General features: G+C 37.2%; 1 protein-coding gene across 1 annotated transcript; it reads right to left on the bottom strand.

Annotated features, from left to right (window-relative positions):
* Window positions 1-3,946: 3,946 nt before the first annotated feature.
* LOC108056684 (uncharacterized) lies at window positions 3,947-4,583 on the bottom strand. The gene has a single exon (XM_017140566.3). The coding sequence runs from the start codon at window positions 4,459-4,461 to the stop codon at window positions 4,036-4,038; it is 426 nt and encodes a 141-aa protein (XP_016996055.2). The 5' UTR covers window positions 4,462-4,583; the 3' UTR covers window positions 3,947-4,035.
* Window positions 4,584-18,240: the final 13,657 nt, after the last annotated feature.

The following is an 18,240-nucleotide window of genomic DNA, read 5'->3' on the forward strand; positions in this document are numbered from 1 at the left end:
TTTTTCGCACAAAATCATGATGGTACCCCTTATCAAAATTGCGAAAATTTGGTCAAAAATCAATTTTTCCAAATCAGTCGGAAAGTGCACTGATATTAATTATAAGCTCGTAAGCTGCTCAAAACAGTGCGTCTTTTTGATGTGGGACCATTTTTGACCAAATTACAGCAAAATATCTAGAACAAAATAATCACATTTTTACCAAAAATCAAGATCCTGATTTTTTGGCCCAAAAACAAGCAGTATTTTGGCCAGAACAATGGAAATAATGGTCCTAGAACGGAATGTCATACCTTTTTGAGCTCGTTATTAAATTCGAAATCGATTGGCGTTTCAACCTGGAAATTTTTTATTTTTTCCATTTTTTGCAAAAAATTATGATGTAACCCCTTACCAAAAATGCGAAAATTGATGAAAAATTTAATTTCCCCGAAAGTAATGGAGATCGTTAGTTTAGGCTATTAGCTGTTCAAAACAGTCGGTCGTTTAACTTTCGGACTTGATTTGTCCAAATTATGATTGAAAAACCACAAAAAATTAGCTATTTTTGTGTACAATTCTATTCCATAGTTTCAGTAAAATATAACATATTTTTGTTTCAGTGTCAGGGAAGAACCAAATGCAAATTCCGACCAAAACTAAACAACGGACCGAAGACCGTTTCAAGGACGAAGGACGAAGGACTCGGAGTGGGCGGATCCGCGGGGGAGTGGCGGAGGAACGGCACAGAGCGCACAGCACAGCTCAGTCAGACGTTTGAATTAAATAAATGAAATACATAAATAAAAACAGATGAGCTGCTGCCGTCGCTGCCGCAGAAGTTGGCCAAAAGGGAAACGGCCAAAATAAACAGCGGATGGGGTAACAAGTCGGCGGGAATGACCTGCCTCGGGGGTTCGATTAGGAGTTACCCTGCAGGCGGAATCACAAACCCCTGGCCCATGACCCCGGAGTTCAAAAGGTCAGCCAAGCAATTGGCCAGAGAAATGGTTAAAAGAAAAGTGGGAAAAAGGAAAAACTAAAACTTTTTCTTTGTCTTAGTAGAAAGTCAACATTTGCGGACACACGAACTTACAATTAATTTTTATTCATTTTTAATTTTCAAGCACTTGAGCCTAAGCTACCCCGCTTTTTGCCTTTCAAATGTATTTGGCAAGGCATAAAATTACCAAAAATAAAAACGAAAGCAAAGGAAAGGAAAACGACCAGTCGGAAAGTCGGAACCCCAGCAATTAATCAGTGAAATTGCAGGCGGAATATAATAAGAAATGAGCCGCCGGTCGGGACGAGGGCTTTAAAAAGTCAAACCACAGACAATCAGACACAGTGAATGTTTCTGATCTCTCCTCTGAATTTTTTTCTTGCGAAAGTGTCAAGAATTTGGCACAAATTCCAAATTCCAGTAAAAGCATTTAAATATGGATTAATGTAGGGAATACAAATACCGCGAAAGACAAAAACCAAAGGAATAACCAATAATAGCGAATAATAACGATAATTTTACTAAACGTATCTTTTAACATTCTTATAATATATATTTAATTTTATTTATTTAATCTTTGTATTTTATTTAATCTTTAAGCACTGTCCAATTTAATTTTTCTACCAGCAGCCATATTTATTCTAAATTCATTTCAAAACTTCTGCTGAATGTTAGCAGCACAAATAAACAAAAAACTTTTGCCAGTCGAAAAGCAATTGAATTGGAAGCGATAATGAAAATTCAGTCATAGTAGCGCTATTTATTTACATATATCATATCCACATATATTTGTTTGCACAGAGAAAACACTTTGAGCGAACTAATGAAATGGCAACAGTAGAGGATTTGAAAAGTGTGTATAGGCTTTAAAAAAAAGAAATAATATTACAAATAAATATTTATTAAAATAGATTTACCTAACTTATAATACAACAATTATAATAAATTTAACTTCCCTGAATATAACTGAAATTTAAAATCCGATAAAAACAAAAGAATATTTAAAATTATTCGCCCTTCGAAGTATGAGTACAATTGATTTATGCTGCAACTTTTAAAATTTTTCTAGCTCCACATCGATGGGCTTTAATGCGAGTTAGCACTGTACCTTTATCGTGTACGGTATATAAAATAGAATAGAATAGAAATGGATGCGGCTGGCTGTAACTCCTGTCTGATATCTGCATTCGTGTGGTCGTAAATCGTTTTTGCCCGTTGGATCCGCCTCCTCGCCGCTCAACGCTTGGGATTTATGATACGAAATGCGAAAATCTCTTCCATCTGCCAAAAGACCACCCCTGTCCCCCCTCCCCCTATTTGCCACACCCCTCCCCACAACTTGCCGCCATATTTGTCAGTTGCAAAATGGCTGCTAGATGGCAAGTCTAACGCTTTTTACGGCTGTCACTTTCTGTTTTGCTGTTACTTTTCAACACATTTTTGACAAAGTCAGCAGAACGATGGACAATGGATGGAGAAAGGCGGCGAAAGGAAAGAGGGAGAAAGGAAAATGGGGGGGGGGGGTTCCGGAAAAGCGGGACGGAATTTCCCTGAAGCGTTCTATATATGTTTGTGTATGTGTGTTTCAAGTTGAACGCCTTTTGCGTTTGGCCATTTCCTTTCGACTCGCCGCTTTTCCCATTTCCATTTACATTTTCCAGCCAAATGGCTGAAAACTCGGCTGGAATTGTTGTTATTCTTAAATACTTTTGGGCTTAATTGCATAGAAGCACAAAAGGGATAAAGCTGGAAAATTACCCTTTAATAACATAGTTTTCTTAATAATAAAGAATATATATAAAATGAATAATAAAAAATTAATTTATTATTAATTGAGAATTGCAAGTAACCACTGAGAGGATCAATATATTTATTACCGTTATTAATGACAATTGTAATTTCCATTAATAAAACATTTACATTAGTTTAATATTTTTAAACTGCGGCTCGTTTGGTAATTATAATATAATCCATTTTTGGTTAAGTTAAAATAATCAAGTTTTTATAGACTACATTTTCTATCTTTCGATTTCATGGTTAATAAGATAATAAATAATAACAAAATATAAAAATAAAATAAATATGAAATCTACATTACTTCCCTGTTGTTCAATATATTCTCTTTTATTTTTTTAAGATTTTTTAATTAATGTTATTTATACTTAAAAGATTTCGATACAATCTTCCTGCTCCTTCCAGGGTGCGATAAAGACGAAATTGAATAGCGAACATTAATCAAGTTTTACTTGGCCCGAAATTGCTGAAACGGCTGCCCGTCGCCTGCAATTTGTTCGCCCGGAGTCCTGCTCTTCGATCCGTAAAGGAAACAAACCGCCTGCCACGCCCCCGCCCTTCCCCGCCTTCCGCCCCCGGGCAGAGGACTCAGTCAGGTGAAAGGTGAAAGGCAGCGGCAGCGGCAATCGTCCGTCTGGACAAATGTTTGTGGCCAGGCCATTAAGTGCTGCAATGCAGCCAGAGATCCCGGGATTCAGGGATCCGGAGCTTCAGAGCCTCAGAGCTGGACAACTGTTTAATTATAGCAAAATATTTGCGCAGGCAAATCAATTAAGGCCGGGCCATGACAGCCTGCAGGCTGCAGCTGCAGTAAATGGGAATTGCAGAAATATGAGACGACGACCAAGAAACGAAGCAATCGAATTGAATCGAATCGAAATCAATTGTATCGAAAGGCAGGTGGAAATGAAACGATTGTCTTATGACTTTTGCCCTACCAAATTGCAATTGGACCTTTTAATGCTACATTTAAAAATGTATCAAGAAATGTGTGGGTGCCTAAAAAGAATAAGAAAAAAAATATTCAATATTTTATATAAAACAAATTAAATTGATTGCTTATATTTAAATATTTTTTTTAATTTAGTTAGTTACTTAAATTAAATAAAAACTAACCGAAATTATTTAAATTTAGCTAAATTCGAACCCCAAAATATAATCTCATATCAGTTCACTTTTCAAGAAAACATTTTAATAGTTCCAAAAGACCAAACGCACAGAAAGTCGAGTAAAAACGCCACGATACGGTGGTCCGATCTCTACCAGAAGTCTCCTGAACCAGTTCCATGTGCCCCTCCAGTTCCGGTTCCAGTTCCAGCTCCACTACCAGGTCGTCCTGCTCCGTTATTGTAACCCTGGTTCATATCCATGCCGTTGTAGGCGCAGAAGGCCTCGCCATCATGCAAACAGGGCTCCCGGAACTGCGGATAGTAGTTCGGCATGGGACAGCTCATCTGGCGAAAGTCGCCCATGTCCATCCGCTGGTTTTGATGTTGATTATGATAACAACTCCGGTTCAAATAATTCCCATGATTCCCATGACTCCCATGGTTCACATGACCCGCATGATGATGGTGGCTCCGCTGGTATCCAGTGGTATTGGGGTTCCACAGATCCCCCATCTGGGGATAAACGGGCGAGGTGACCGGCTGACCGTCCCAAAAGGAGAGCGCATTCCACACCATTGTGCTGTTTTCAATTTGTACGGAATTTGAAATGTTTTTCAAGAAATAATTTACTTGGAATTTGGTTTTGCTACTGCCTAACGATCCGAATGGTATCGAGAATGGGTTTCAACTGACTGGGTCGCTTGAAAAATCTCAAAGTCAAAGGCAAATCGAGATGACAGTGGCCACAAGGGCTACTCTTTCGACAGGTATGTAAATAAATATTTTATTTGTATTAAATTTACCAATGAAGTCAAAATATAATAAATTATTAAAATATTTTTGAAACTTAATATTGTAGAACTAATATAAAAATAGTTTAGTTTTTTTTTCGGTGTATTTATTTTCTTCCTGCATCTGGATGGCTAATTTGTGGCGGGTCATAAAGAGATTCGCATTAAAATTGGAGGGAAGCGACGGAACATTTTATGATGGATGCACTTCCTTTATGGCCTTTATGGCGACTGGAAACTGGAAACAAAACGATTAAGCTCCGTATCGGGCCATTAAGCAAAGTGGCGTTGTAAAGGGCCGCCGAATCCCGAACTCCGAATTCCGGATCCCACATCTTGCTTCCTTCTCCTTTTTCCAGGGACTCTCTCGTTCGCCCAGGGGAGCAATCCGCTGGCTGGTCAAACTTTTCTAGTGTCAGCTCCGGTCCTTTCCGCAGGCCACAAACACAAACACATGCCTAATGAAGCGCACCCCGAATGTGCGCCCCCTCCGAATTTTCCATTTCCATTTTCCGGCACAGTGGAAGAAGAAACAAAAAATTCGCACAAACTAGTCATAAATATTAGTATCATCCCAGTGATCACTCCTTTGCATTTCCGCTGTTGCTGATTCCAATTTAAACAGCCTGCCACACTTGACGCCTTTTTCGGTTACACATTGCATGAGGGGTCTAAAGGACCCCCTTTATGACTATATCTGTTGCAGCAATTTGTAGACCACTGTCGACCACTTTTGAACCCCCCTTTTTGGCTTTTTTTAGGGGGGTTTTAGGGGGCTCTGTCATCATGACTGCCATTGTTGTTGCACCCGGACTACCCACTAATTTATGCGTATTCAAGTTTAAATTGGAAATGCGTGCTACGTGTGGGCCAGTTCCTAGGGGTCAAGTTAGGGGGAGGGCTACACAGGGAAAAAATCTGGGTACAATAAATCATTTTTTTGATCATATATATTTACAGGCATTTTTGATCATTTCTACACTTTTAATTTATTTCTAATTTGTATTAGACTTGTAGACACCTAGGAAAAAGGGTAACATACAACATTTTTATGACAATATATAATTCGATTTTAATTTAATTTCATTTTTAACTTGTATATGCGAGAAAAGCCTTAACAATTTTTCTATACTAAACCAAAAGAATTTTTAAAATTATATTACTTATTAAAAAGGAAAGATTTCTCCTCTCTGTCTTTTATTTTTTCCAATGTGTGCCTGTAGTCGCCTCAAAACGTTGATGTTGACCAAATTGGGCATTTTGTTCAATGGTCAGCGGAAGGGTTGAGTAGCAGGTGGGTGGTGGGTGGTGGGTGGTAGGCTGGGTGGGTGGGCGCACAGTGGGCGGAGCGGCAGATGATGCGGTATATTCTGCAATCACGCACTCACACACGCACGCCGACTCACAGCCAGGGCCAAAATGTTTATTGTATTGCATTTTGCTGTTCTCACTGTCGCCTTGGGCACACTGAAACAAATATCTTGTTCTTCTATAAAATATTATTATTGCTTTCAGGGAAATTTCTAATGCAATTTATTTGTTATGAAATTTATATGGCATTTATTTTATATATGAGAATTTTTAAAGTTTCGTTTCTTTATTCTGTTTTTTAATAATAACATTTTCTGTGCATCGTTAGTCTGCACGCACTAGTTATCTCCGCCCCCTGCGCCCACTTTTCCCACCCCTTCCAAGCATTTCCCACCATTTAAATGTAAATGCAGTGGACATGTCTCTGGATATCTCGCAGTGTTTCTGCTCTTTGTTCTGTCATCTGTCTGCCCTTTGTTTTCCGTGTTGGCTCTTATTTTTATTTTCGTGGCTACATGTCTCTTCAGTAGTTTACGGCCACTTCACTTAACGAAATTGTTGTTTCTATTTAAGAAAAAAAAGAGGAGTAAAAAATATACAAAACAGTTATTTGATTTAATGGAACTTCACTTTTTGTTACTTCTTTGGATCAAAGCCGTTTGTCAAAAAGCATTATTGTTCAGAAGAAATAAAAAAAAAATCAATATAAAAGTTGTAACAAGCTACTCTTTTTACAAGTAAAAGATTTTTTTTAATTATCTACTGTCTTTACAATTTTATTTTTTTTTAAATTTTCACTCATTAAAAATTAAGTAACAATCCGAAATATATTTGTTTTTAAATAATAACCACTCCATTTTTAATTTATATGCAATGCACATGGTTAATATATTTTTATTGCATTTACAATATTTTCGAAAAGTCTGGCCCATTTTTCACAGTGCCTAGCCATTGGGGCTATTTTTCTCTGTTTTCCTTTTGGTGCTACTTTATTCCCCTCCCCCGTTTCCCTTTTTGGCCGTAATTACATAGCCTAATTGTTGCTGTTGCCATTGTTGCTTTTGCTGTTGCTGTTGGCAGTGTCCGTTACTAACAATAAGTGCTGCCTTTCGGCCTGCATCGAAATGAGCCGAGTTAAGCACTTGAACTGCAATTTGCCAATGTTGCATGTGGCTTAACCCCACGTCGCCCTCACTGCATTTTAATTGCTGCCAGATTTTCACTTGCCAAACAATATATCATGGTTATCAATTTGAGTCGCTTAGTCGGGGCTAACTAGTTTTAAATTAATTTGGAATTTGCATCAATTAAAAAGCCTTTCGAAATGTTTAGGGCGATTAAATTAAATTATATTGGGCACTGAGTCATTTCATCTTTAATTTAATTGAATTAAAAAGTATACTAAAATATACTTTACATTTAAGGAAATATTTTAAAAATGCAAGTGGAATTTAATATTTAAGTTTATAATTTTACTGCAGCCCAAATAAATCATATTTATCACAAAAAATAGTTTATGCAAGTGAGGTGGAAAGAAGATATACCATCTATTTTCCCGTCAGGATATGATATTCCCCTAATTCCTGCTCTTATTTATTTTTCTACGGCCTCCGAAATTGTTTTCCCACCCATCCACGATAAATAGCAGAAACTGTCAAACTGCTGTCGTTGCTGTAAAATGTTAAACATGAAATCCAAAACAAGCCCGAAAGCAACAACAAGGATATAGGTTGTAGGCTGTAGGATGTGGGATATGGGATATAGGACAACAAACATGCCGGTATGACATATGAGTGCCGCTGTCAAACGTCGTCGGAGCTGGAAGATTTATGTGCCTCTCGGCTCGACGGGGTAAACCAGCCACGTGTCCCGGGGCCAATCAAAAAATAAAAAATGAAAGTAGAAATAAAAATAAGGGATATAAAAGGATAAATGGGGTAGCCGAGGGATAATTGGATAGGTATCGCTTTGCCGATTCGCCAGAAAAGCGCTAATGAAAACTCCAAAGGGAAAAGAAAGTGTTAAGATTTTCCCTACTTCTGCTCGTCCTTGTCCTCGTCCTTGTGATTGTTATTGTTATTGTTCTTGCCAACTGGCGACACACATATGGTGCTGTGTGATTGATGCGATATGTCCTTTGACAGGATCCTCGCACCCAAATCCATTCTCCATCTGAATCTGAATCTGAATCCCCCTCTGTATCTCCACCCCAAAAAGACGCTTCATCAATGCGACAATGTCCTGACAGTTGTTCCGACAGTCGCAAGTGCAAGACAAACAAGCTGCACTTCTCGCCCAGCTGCTTCGCCCCTCCCCCACCCCACTTTTCCCACTGCCACGCCCACTTTTCCTGCTTTTGCGCCCACTTTTCACCGCACGCATGAGAAACATATGCAAATGCAGGCCACCGTGGTGAGCAAGTCGTTGGAAAATGTTTCAAGGTCACTTATAGAGGAATTGAACCTGGAACACAAATTTCAAATACTAAAAAAAATTGAAAAAATATATCACTAAAAAAACAAAAATGTCAAAAAATATCTTTTATTTATTTGTTTCGTATATTTTATCCATTTATTTTGGCTCAGTTAGTTTAACCTTTTTGAAACATTACTACTATTAATAACTTATTTTATGGATTGCAATTTATATAATTTAATAAATGATTAAAAATCCCAATAGATTCTTTTGCACCACTGTGCACCACTGTGCACCACGCATCGAAGGAGCGAGAATCTGGCCGGGATGTGGGCAAACATGTGCCCTGTCAATATGCCAAGAGCCGAGTGCAGCTGGGAAAATAACTGAAAAACGGATTCACCATCTTCCCCTCCATCTCCATCTCCATCTGCTGCCCAGCCTCAGGATCCAGGACGAATCATCCCATGCCATACCATCTCTGGCGGTAATAATTATCGACAAGCGACCACAAGTCATATTTCAGCCATCTGCAATCTCAACATTTTCGCAGCCAATTTCGAAAAATTGAATGTTCAAGCGGGCGAATGTTCGGTGGGCATAAATTTGCGGCTCCGCCGGCAATCAAAGCGGACTCTAAACCAGGACCTGCTGTTGGCTGTGATTAATAGCCGGGCCCATAAATCCGGCGGACCGGGTAGCTCCGTTCTCAGGTAAGTAACTTGCATAAGTTAGCCGAACGACGAACGAGGAGCGACGCACGGCCAACGGTCAACGGGTCGGCTACTTGTTATGGCCGTACGCTAATGAGAGGAAAGTGCTGTGGGGCGGTGGAAAATGGGAAATGGAAAATTCGGGCTTTCGAGGGAGGCTGAGGCTGTCCGGTTTCCGTTTTTCCCAGGGACAGGATGTCTGTCATGTCATTTTTCAGACTTTGCCCGCCAAGCGAAAAAAACAAATGACACTAATAAGTTGAGCGTGGCTGAAAAACAGCGGGAGTTGGCCAAAATATGACAAAGGGGGCGAAATATGGGGGGCCCACTTAGAGTGACGGACATTGAATCGGCTTACACGTCTGAAATACTTAACATTTTCTTCGAATTGTACTATTACTGGCTGCGCAAAATATTCCCAAAAAATCTTAAATAAAAAATAGAAAAAAAAATTCCATCATTTAACATTAAGTGTTCTTTAAAAACACACAGTTAATAGAAAATGATTTTTGTAGATTTTTATATCAGTTCGTTCTGGGTGATTTTGGCTACTTGATATTTTTTGGTCATGACTTTTATAGAGTAGTCTAGATAAGAAAGACGGGTGGAAGGAAAAGCCGTAAATCTATTTGTTTAAACATTTATTTCAAATGATTTATATTTTAATTTAAAACTCCTAAATATAATATAACAAATTTTTCCAAGTGAACAGAAGCCACTTGGGCAGCAAAATATTTTCCAATTACCAAAGAAATATCCCCATTCATGCGCTCGATAAAAGGCAATTAAAAATGACTTATGCCATTGTTTTGGCTTCTGTCGGTCGAAAGCTCGAAAGTTTTATGGGGTCAGCCAGATCGGCCACGCCCCCCTGACCAGCCGACCATCCGCCCCCGCCCCCATCGACATGTGTGTGTGTGTTGGCAATGGGCAAAGTTTTGTTTTCCGAACTTCTTGCTCAAAACGTAATTTGCCCAAATGCAAAATGAATACAAAATTTGCTGGGAGTGCAGTAAACAAATCTCATTGGCTGAGATTTCGAAATATTAAGAAAAAATAAGAAAAGGGTTGAACTTATTAATGGGGAATACCGTAGCAAATATAAATCCATTTCGATATTAAATCTCATTCGGGGTCTGGAAATTAAATCGCACCGCAGGTTAAATAGTCAACTTGCAGAAAGGAATTTCATTAAATATTTTTTATATCAAGGAAAATAGATGGGAAATGGGGGAAAATGAAATTGTTGCAGCCGGGCAGCAAGGCAGGTGCCATAGTTGGACCATAAATACTCCACATAGCCATAAAAACCCAACGCCATCGGCATGCAAAATGCATTGCACAGTGGGGCGAAAGGCGAAAAGGGGGTGGCCAAAAGGGGGGCTACTGCCATAAACATTTGCATTTGATGGCCCTCAAAGGGGGGCGGGAAGTGGAAAAGAGTTGACATCAAATAAAATAAAATAATATTCGCAATCAAACGGAGCAGAGGGTTCGCCATAAATATTTAGCCAGAAAATGGGGCAAGCAGCAAGGATAATGCATCCAAAGGACGAACCTAGTGGCCGGTTGGTCAGCTGAAGTATTTTAGAAAATAATGAAAGTCTGTGCGGCATCCTATGGTTTTCCTTTCTAGACTTTGGTATTCCAAGCCACAAATTAATATAGAAAATATATTCTTTGAAAAAATTACATTTCTTCATTTTTTGTTTTAAAGCAATCACTAAAATTAGGATTCTATAAACTCTGGTACCTTCGATGGGCGATTACAATTATTATTGCAATTTATGGCCGCTATTATTTTGACTGCAGTCGTATGTCAAACGACAGCTGTACGGAATTGCAGTAAAGCGAAACATAAAATGTTAAGACAACCGGATGATTTGTATTCGATAGCGAAATCTACGAAGGGCATGGATGTCTGGTGGATTTATGTTGAATATATTAAACAAATACTCGAAATCGAAATTAAACTAAAGGGATAAATATTAAGGGTGACTAAACTAGGTGTCTAAAAGTATGCAACAATACATTTTAAACTCAAAAGTGTGGTAAATTCAATATCATCAAAACGTTGCTCTAAAAAATAAACAATAAAATGTTGCAAAAGGTTATGAAAACACACAACTATGTGTTTTTATCCCCGAATTGATTGAGTAGCAAAAATGGGAAATACTATTATTTTTTTGCCTAATTCCAAGTTAGTATTCCATTTTGGATTTTGTGAAAAATAAATTGCCCACTTCTAAGAGCTATTTTAATTGACTGTTAAGGTCCTGGTTTCTTTTTCCATTTTTTCTTTGTAATTCCTTGTTGCTCCTTGGACAGGACATGACAGGCATCAGGCATAGCACTCAGGATTACAGCATTGAGTCCTCGTTCTCGCTTGCTTTTTTTCCGCTTCCATCAATCGCTGGCACCCACTGCGAATGTTAATTAGCAGCTGACCGAGCATTGGGTTATGCCACCCCAAAAACCACCCTCCTTTTCGATGGCAGTCAATTAGCCGACATCAATAGACACGCCCCCTTGATTTTCCAGCCCAGGATCATTCGCCTGCTGTTGCGTGCATTTAATGCGCATTAATTGCGCATAATTAAATTTTCTACAATTTTATTATGCACTTTACATGGCAAACGCTCAACATTAAAACCAGATTAAAGTGGCGCAATTAATGGCATGCTGATAGTTTTATTCCTATGCCTTCTTTTTTTTCGGCATCTTTGTTAAGCATAACGAAGGGAAATCAGCTTTTTAATGAATAACACAGGAACACAAAATTAAACTTTGTAAAATTTCCACGAACCATTTCAAGTTTTCTATGATATTTGGGTGCTCCTGAGTAAAAGTCCCATACAAAATTATTTTCCATCACCTACAGGTTCCGCGGTATAGCTAAGAATACAAAAAACCGATGTTTGCCCACATTTTGAATTACGTGGCCTATATAATTGGACTAACCTTTATTATTTTCGGTAGGACCTACTCTCAATACATCACGGCATTCCTAAAAAATAGTCCCCATTGTGAACCATTGCCCATGTCTTTGGAATTCGACGCCAAAGTTGAAAATCCCAAAATTGTAGAGGTTTTTCTGATGTTAAAACAATTCTGAGGATTAAATCTTGAATGGAAGTAATTTTAACTATTCATTGTATCTATTGTTCATTGTATGCTTTAATTTCGGTTTAAAGCGTTTTCATGAGAACATTTTATTGGATTTCTTATACTAATAAAACCTATTTTTTGATTTCATTATCTACTCCTAAATGTTGTCAAATTTTGAATAAGTCATGGCAACCTCTAGAACTAAGAAACTAAAGTACGTTCACTGAACATACATAGAAAAATGTAAATGTTTACTCCCATTCTGTAGGATGCCTTGACTTTTTTAAAATTTGACAACATTTAGGAGTAGATAATGAAATAAAAAAATCGGTTTTATTAGTATAATAAATCCAATACAAAATATTCTCATGAAAACGCTTTAAACCGAAATTAAAGCATACAATGAACAATAGATACAATGAATAGTTAAAATTACTTCCATTCAAGATTTAATCCTCAGAATTGTTTTAACATCAGAAAAACCTCTACAATTTTGGGATTTTCAACTTTGGCGTCGAATTCCAAAGACATGGGCAATGGTTCACAATGGGGACTATTTTTTAGGAATGCCGTGATGTATTGAGAGTAGGTCCTACCGAAAATAATAAAGGTTAGTCCAATTATATAGGCCACGTAATTCAAAATGTGGGCAAACATCGGTTTTTTGTATTCTTAGCTATACCGCGGAACCTGTAGGTGATGGGACATAAGTTTGTATGGGACTTTTACTCAGGATCACCCAATTATCATGGAAAACTAGAAATGGTTCGTGGAAATTTTTGGCTGTGTACCTGTGTTATAATTGGTGACGATAAAAATCCCACGAACGCCATTTTCCTTTTCCTTTCTCCTCTTTCTCCGCCATAATTTTCTGCCATTCTTTTTTCATCTGTCATTTAACTGAAATCGTGTCAGTTGCGCTGTCATTGTTGTCAATATTATTATTATTATTTTTATCGCTCTTGTTGGTCGCCTCACTGCTTCCTTTTCATGTTTGCCAGTTAAATTCCTGAATGAATATTTAATTTCATTTTAATGCGGTTTAAATGACGCAAAACTGACTAGCGTGCATACGTGTGTGTATTCATGAATACAGTCTACAAAGCCCGCTAAAAACTTTACGGCACAAACTATCCAAAACTGGAAAACTGGGCATTGTACATATAAATATATAAATGTTGTTTGCATTTAACGAAATGCAAGCACTCCAATTATTTTTCATCTAAAATCATCTTTGTGTCATATCGTGCATTATTAATCCTTTTAATGAACATGCACATATTCATGTATTTAATCTGCTATCCCCAAGATAATCCCATTTAATTAGCTTCATAAATAAATATGCATGCAAAGCAAACACATTCAAAGTATCTTCATTTAAATTCAATAAAGGTTGAGATATTTCTCAATGTATTCATTACAGTATCACAAAATAAAAGAGACATTATTTATTTTTATATTGTATTTTATGAATTATTTATTTTAATTTAATTTTTTTCCAGTTTTTAGGAATTTAGACAAAAATAATTTTAAACCAAAAGCAGTGTCAAACTACCCAATAAATCGACTTTGAAATTTTTCACCCAAATTTCTTCGCTTTAAATTTGAAATTTTCCATGAATAACGTCCAAATTGATGGCAAAATTTGTAGCATGCGAGAAAACCGAATATATTTCGCACCTAGGGAAATTCTCTCAGCGAGGAAAAGTCCCAGGCGCAGGATATTTCCTTTTCCCTTTCCTAATGCGGTGCCTAGAAAAGTTTAGCGATGAGAGGGTGTTGCGGTGAGTTCAGGGAAGGTGCGGGTGTTTTTTGTGAGGGGCTAAAATGCTGCTGCTGCGTTGAAGCTGTTCCACCATTTTACGCATCTTTTTGGCGCCGGTAATATGTTCCGCTGACTCTTTATGCACCCAAAAAAAATATGAAATATATTAGCCGTTATTTTTTTTATTGGTTTAAAAATTAGTGAAAAAATAGTTATTGTTTATATGTTCCAAGCATTTTATTTGAGAATGAATTTATAACCATTATAGTTCACTTTTCTCTCTGTGTATTTTAGCGTGACAGAGTTGTCTCTTTGGGGCCCTGGAATGGCTTCCTTGGCGAACGAACGAGTTGAGCTTGTGTTCGCTTGGCTAATTAAACATTTGACAATTATTAATACATTTCAAATGGTTGCAGTGAGAACGAAAAAATAACTGAGCAAATATTTAACAGCTGCTCAACGCACACACACACATACACACACATGTTCTTGTGCACCCATACATATGAAATGCGTACCGCCCACCACCCAACCACCCACCTCTGTGCCAAGTGGGTCGACGCCTTCCGAGTGTTTGCTGCTGCGTCATTAAAAGCGCTGCCGCCCCCAATCGAATCACTGAGAAAAGCTCCAATTTTCAATTATTTAAATCATTATCGTCGTTAGTTTAGGTTGTTAGCTGCCCAAAACAGTCGGTCGATTTACAGCTTAAAAACCGCACAAAATACGTTTATTTTTGTCAAAAATTCGAATCCATATTTTCACTATAAAATATCATAATTTTGGCCGAAACAACGGAAATAATTATCCAAATATGGAGTGTCATACCTCGTTAAGCTCGTAGCTAAAACCCCTATTGATTGACATTTAAATCTAGAAACTTTATTTTTTTGCCATTTTTCGCAAAAAATTATGATACAACCCCTTATTTCGTAACAAATTTCGTAAAAAAAATTAAATTTATAAAAAGTGATGGGGATCGGTAGCCTGTGTTGTTAGCTGCTTAAAACAGTAATTCTTTTTGGCATAAGCCTTGGTTTAACAAAATAACGCATAAAATACAACTTTAGAAGGGAATTTTTTTTGCCAAAAAACTAAAAACGCTTTTGCCCAATTTTTGCAAAAAAAAAAAATTGCTCAAAAAATGCTTTAACCAGAATGTGATTTTCGGCTACAACATGAACGAAAAATAATAAAAACCGTTAAATTTTCTTTCCAGTGAAGAGCCCAAAAGAGGTAAGTGAAATTGGACGAAGAGAGAGAGTGACGGCTTTTCACTTTTATTTTTATCACATTCTTATTTGTTGGTGCCGCCGTTTTAATTGCTGTTGTTGCTTCTGTTTCTTATTATTATTGTGCTAGCCTTGCCTCCGCCTCTTTATCACCACCTTATGTTGACTTTCGTCCCCAGTTGCCTGGCATAAATCTCTCGGCCAACGAGGCGTATACATAACAATCCTTCGCCAAATTCCATGGCTTACTTTCATTTCACTGCGCTCGCACATTTAAAATACACACTTGTTTTTACTTGAACAATTATTAACTCTAGCGAAAGTAGCCATCTATAGAGAATGCTTTCATATTACTTTCAGTTTAAATTTCCAAAATGTTTTTTTACAATTGAGCAATTTCAATTCGCTATTTACACTCGTAATAAATCGAACAAAGTATTATTTCATTTGACATGTTTTCAGTTCAATTTGTATCCATTGTATAATAAATAATAAATGTTTGATGTGGTGGCAGCATAAAGGAACTAATTTATCTGGGTAATTCGTGGGCCACTCTCAATTATTGTTTTATCTGTTCGTTTCCATTTCTGTTTCTATTTCCATTTCTATTTCCATTTCCGAGAGGCACTTTTATGGTCGCGCTCTTTTGCTTGACTTGACTTGGCCCCGCTCCAAGTTTGGGCCAACAGCAAGGTCACCTCCACCCATCTCCACCCACATAGCTACACACGCATAGGCTTAGGCATACTTGGAGTCTAATCAAGCCCAAAACCTAACAACAAAGGCCCTGGAATGGACACTGGACCCAGGGAGGCGGGTGGACAAGTGGGTGGCGGATGGTGGATGGTGGCCAGAGGACAGGTCGGTCCTCTTTGTCAAATGTGTGTCATGACCTTACGCACAAACCAACACACAGGCCATGATGACAACTGCCAAGTTGAAGAATCGCCAGCCACACAAAACGTATCTTAAACGTTGAATTATTCCCAAAAAAGACGTGAATAAAGTATGAAAATTGCACAAGGTACCAATCCACATTGAAAAAAATGTATTCTTGTTAATTAAAAGTGAAAACAGAATAGTAACTAAATAATTTTGCAATAATTAAAACAAAAGTCGAATTAAATTATATATTAGAATATACATGAATTTTTTCCAAGTGAGCTAAAAATGAATTAATTTAGATAAATAAGACTAAAAGCAAGTATTCATATCTAATTTAATAAAAAGGGCAAAACTGCTTGCTTAACTGCTTGTATTTTGTGGACATAAACGAATTAAATTGATGTGCCATTAAACCTGAAATATATACATTGATAATGTATGATTATTTATAGACTGAGAAAGAGAAAGCCTAATTTAAATTGAATTGATCAACTAATCAAGGCTAAAAGGCTGAAAGGCAAGAGGAATTTTCAATTAAACACAATCTAGATACGGGTGAAAGTCGGTTAGGTTCTTGTTCGAACGATTTGTGATTGAGGATGGAAATAAAGAGCACACACACACAGACAGACACTCGCACACAAGGACACCTAATAAAAGAAATCAAGTATTCAAATATGCTGCCATTTCCATCGTATTTCCCTGGCTTTTCCCCCAGTCAAGTGTTCAACCGCAACTAAGATGGCACTCAGTTCTTAGCCGTCTCCACCACATCCTTGCTGCCTCCTGCCTGCTATCTCCTGTGGATCCTGGATCCTGGCTGAATGTTAATCCAATCCCATTGCGGTTGCTTTGTAGTATCTCCTCGAGGAGGTGAGAAGGGGATGTGAGCGTTGGGATGTGTTGATTTTAGCTAAACAAAAACCAAAGTCAGGCACCTCTTAACCCCTTCGTTTCTAGTAAATTGATACATTATTTACAATAAATATAAATAAAGAATATTAATATTAAATTAAATGAAATATTAGGTTTAACCAAAATTTTTATTTTAATAGTAATCTATATTTATTTAATTCTAAATAAAAAATAAAAAAGTATTAGAAAAGATAGCATAAAAACGAAAATGTTTAAAATTTAAAAATAAAATATTATTTGTTATGACCAATATTTCGATATTAATATTTTTTAATATTTATTTAATTATAGATATACTTTATAAGAAACTTCTGTTCCATGTCATTTATTTCGGGCTTCCATGGGTTAAGCGAAGCATCGTTTTCGACTTTTGCTAATGAAATAGTCCCGTGTCTTTCCGCATCTTCGTGTGTGTGTTTTTGTTTTTTAGGCCCGACAAACAAAAGTGGCAGCCGAAAAAAGGGTTACTCTTCTTCTTCGGCTTCTTCTTAGCCAAGTCTTCCTCTTCTTATGGCCGCATTAAAATTCAAAATACGTTCGCCAAAAGGCAAAAGCCAATTTCAACCTTCGCTGCCTGACAAAATTCATTTGGCAATCGACAGCGAAGCAGGTCCGAGTTTTTCGTGGGAGACTTGAGGGCCCATAGAGGGTTTTCCGGAGTTTCCCGGATTTCTCCAACTGAATTGCGGTGTCTCCGCCTCATGCATAGTCAACAAGCGAATGTTGCCACTCCTTTTTTCACTCGCAACATCCTTTGGGGCACACTGAAAAATATAAATAATTAATAGAAATTATATGTGCCATTGAAATAAATTCGGTTCTTTACCTAAAGTTAGATATTTCTGGATTTTTTATAAAATATAACAGAATTATGCCAATTTTTTTTTTTATAATTATATGCTATTTACAGAAAAGTAATTAAACTTCATAAATTAAATTAAAATTAATTAATTCCGAGCATTCTTAATTTTTTATATTTTTTCTGCTTTCTTTTCGTCCCCTTCCCCTCGATTTCCCCTTTCTATTTGATTCGTTTGCAGTTCACCAAATTGTTTGGTTCGTTTAGTTTTCCCTCTGTAAATGTAGTCAGCTGACAGCTGTAAGCTAAAAATTGCACGCACCAGCTGAAATACCAAGTGTTGGGTTTCGTTTGAAGGGAGTATCCATTCGAGGTTATTAGTGGTAATTTATTAATATAAAACATCACTAAAATCTTTTTA

Source organism: Drosophila takahashii, chromosome X (assembly GCF_030179915.1).
Source record: "Drosophila takahashii strain IR98-3 E-12201 chromosome X, DtakHiC1v2, whole genome shotgun sequence".
Taxonomy (NCBI): domain Eukaryota; kingdom Metazoa; phylum Arthropoda; class Insecta; order Diptera; family Drosophilidae; genus Drosophila; species Drosophila takahashii.

Coding starts and splice junctions, on each gene's coding strand:
- LOC108056684 (XM_017140566.3), bottom strand. CDS start 4,461: ATGGTGTGGAATGCGCTCTCCTTTTGGGACGGTCAGCCGGTCACCTCG.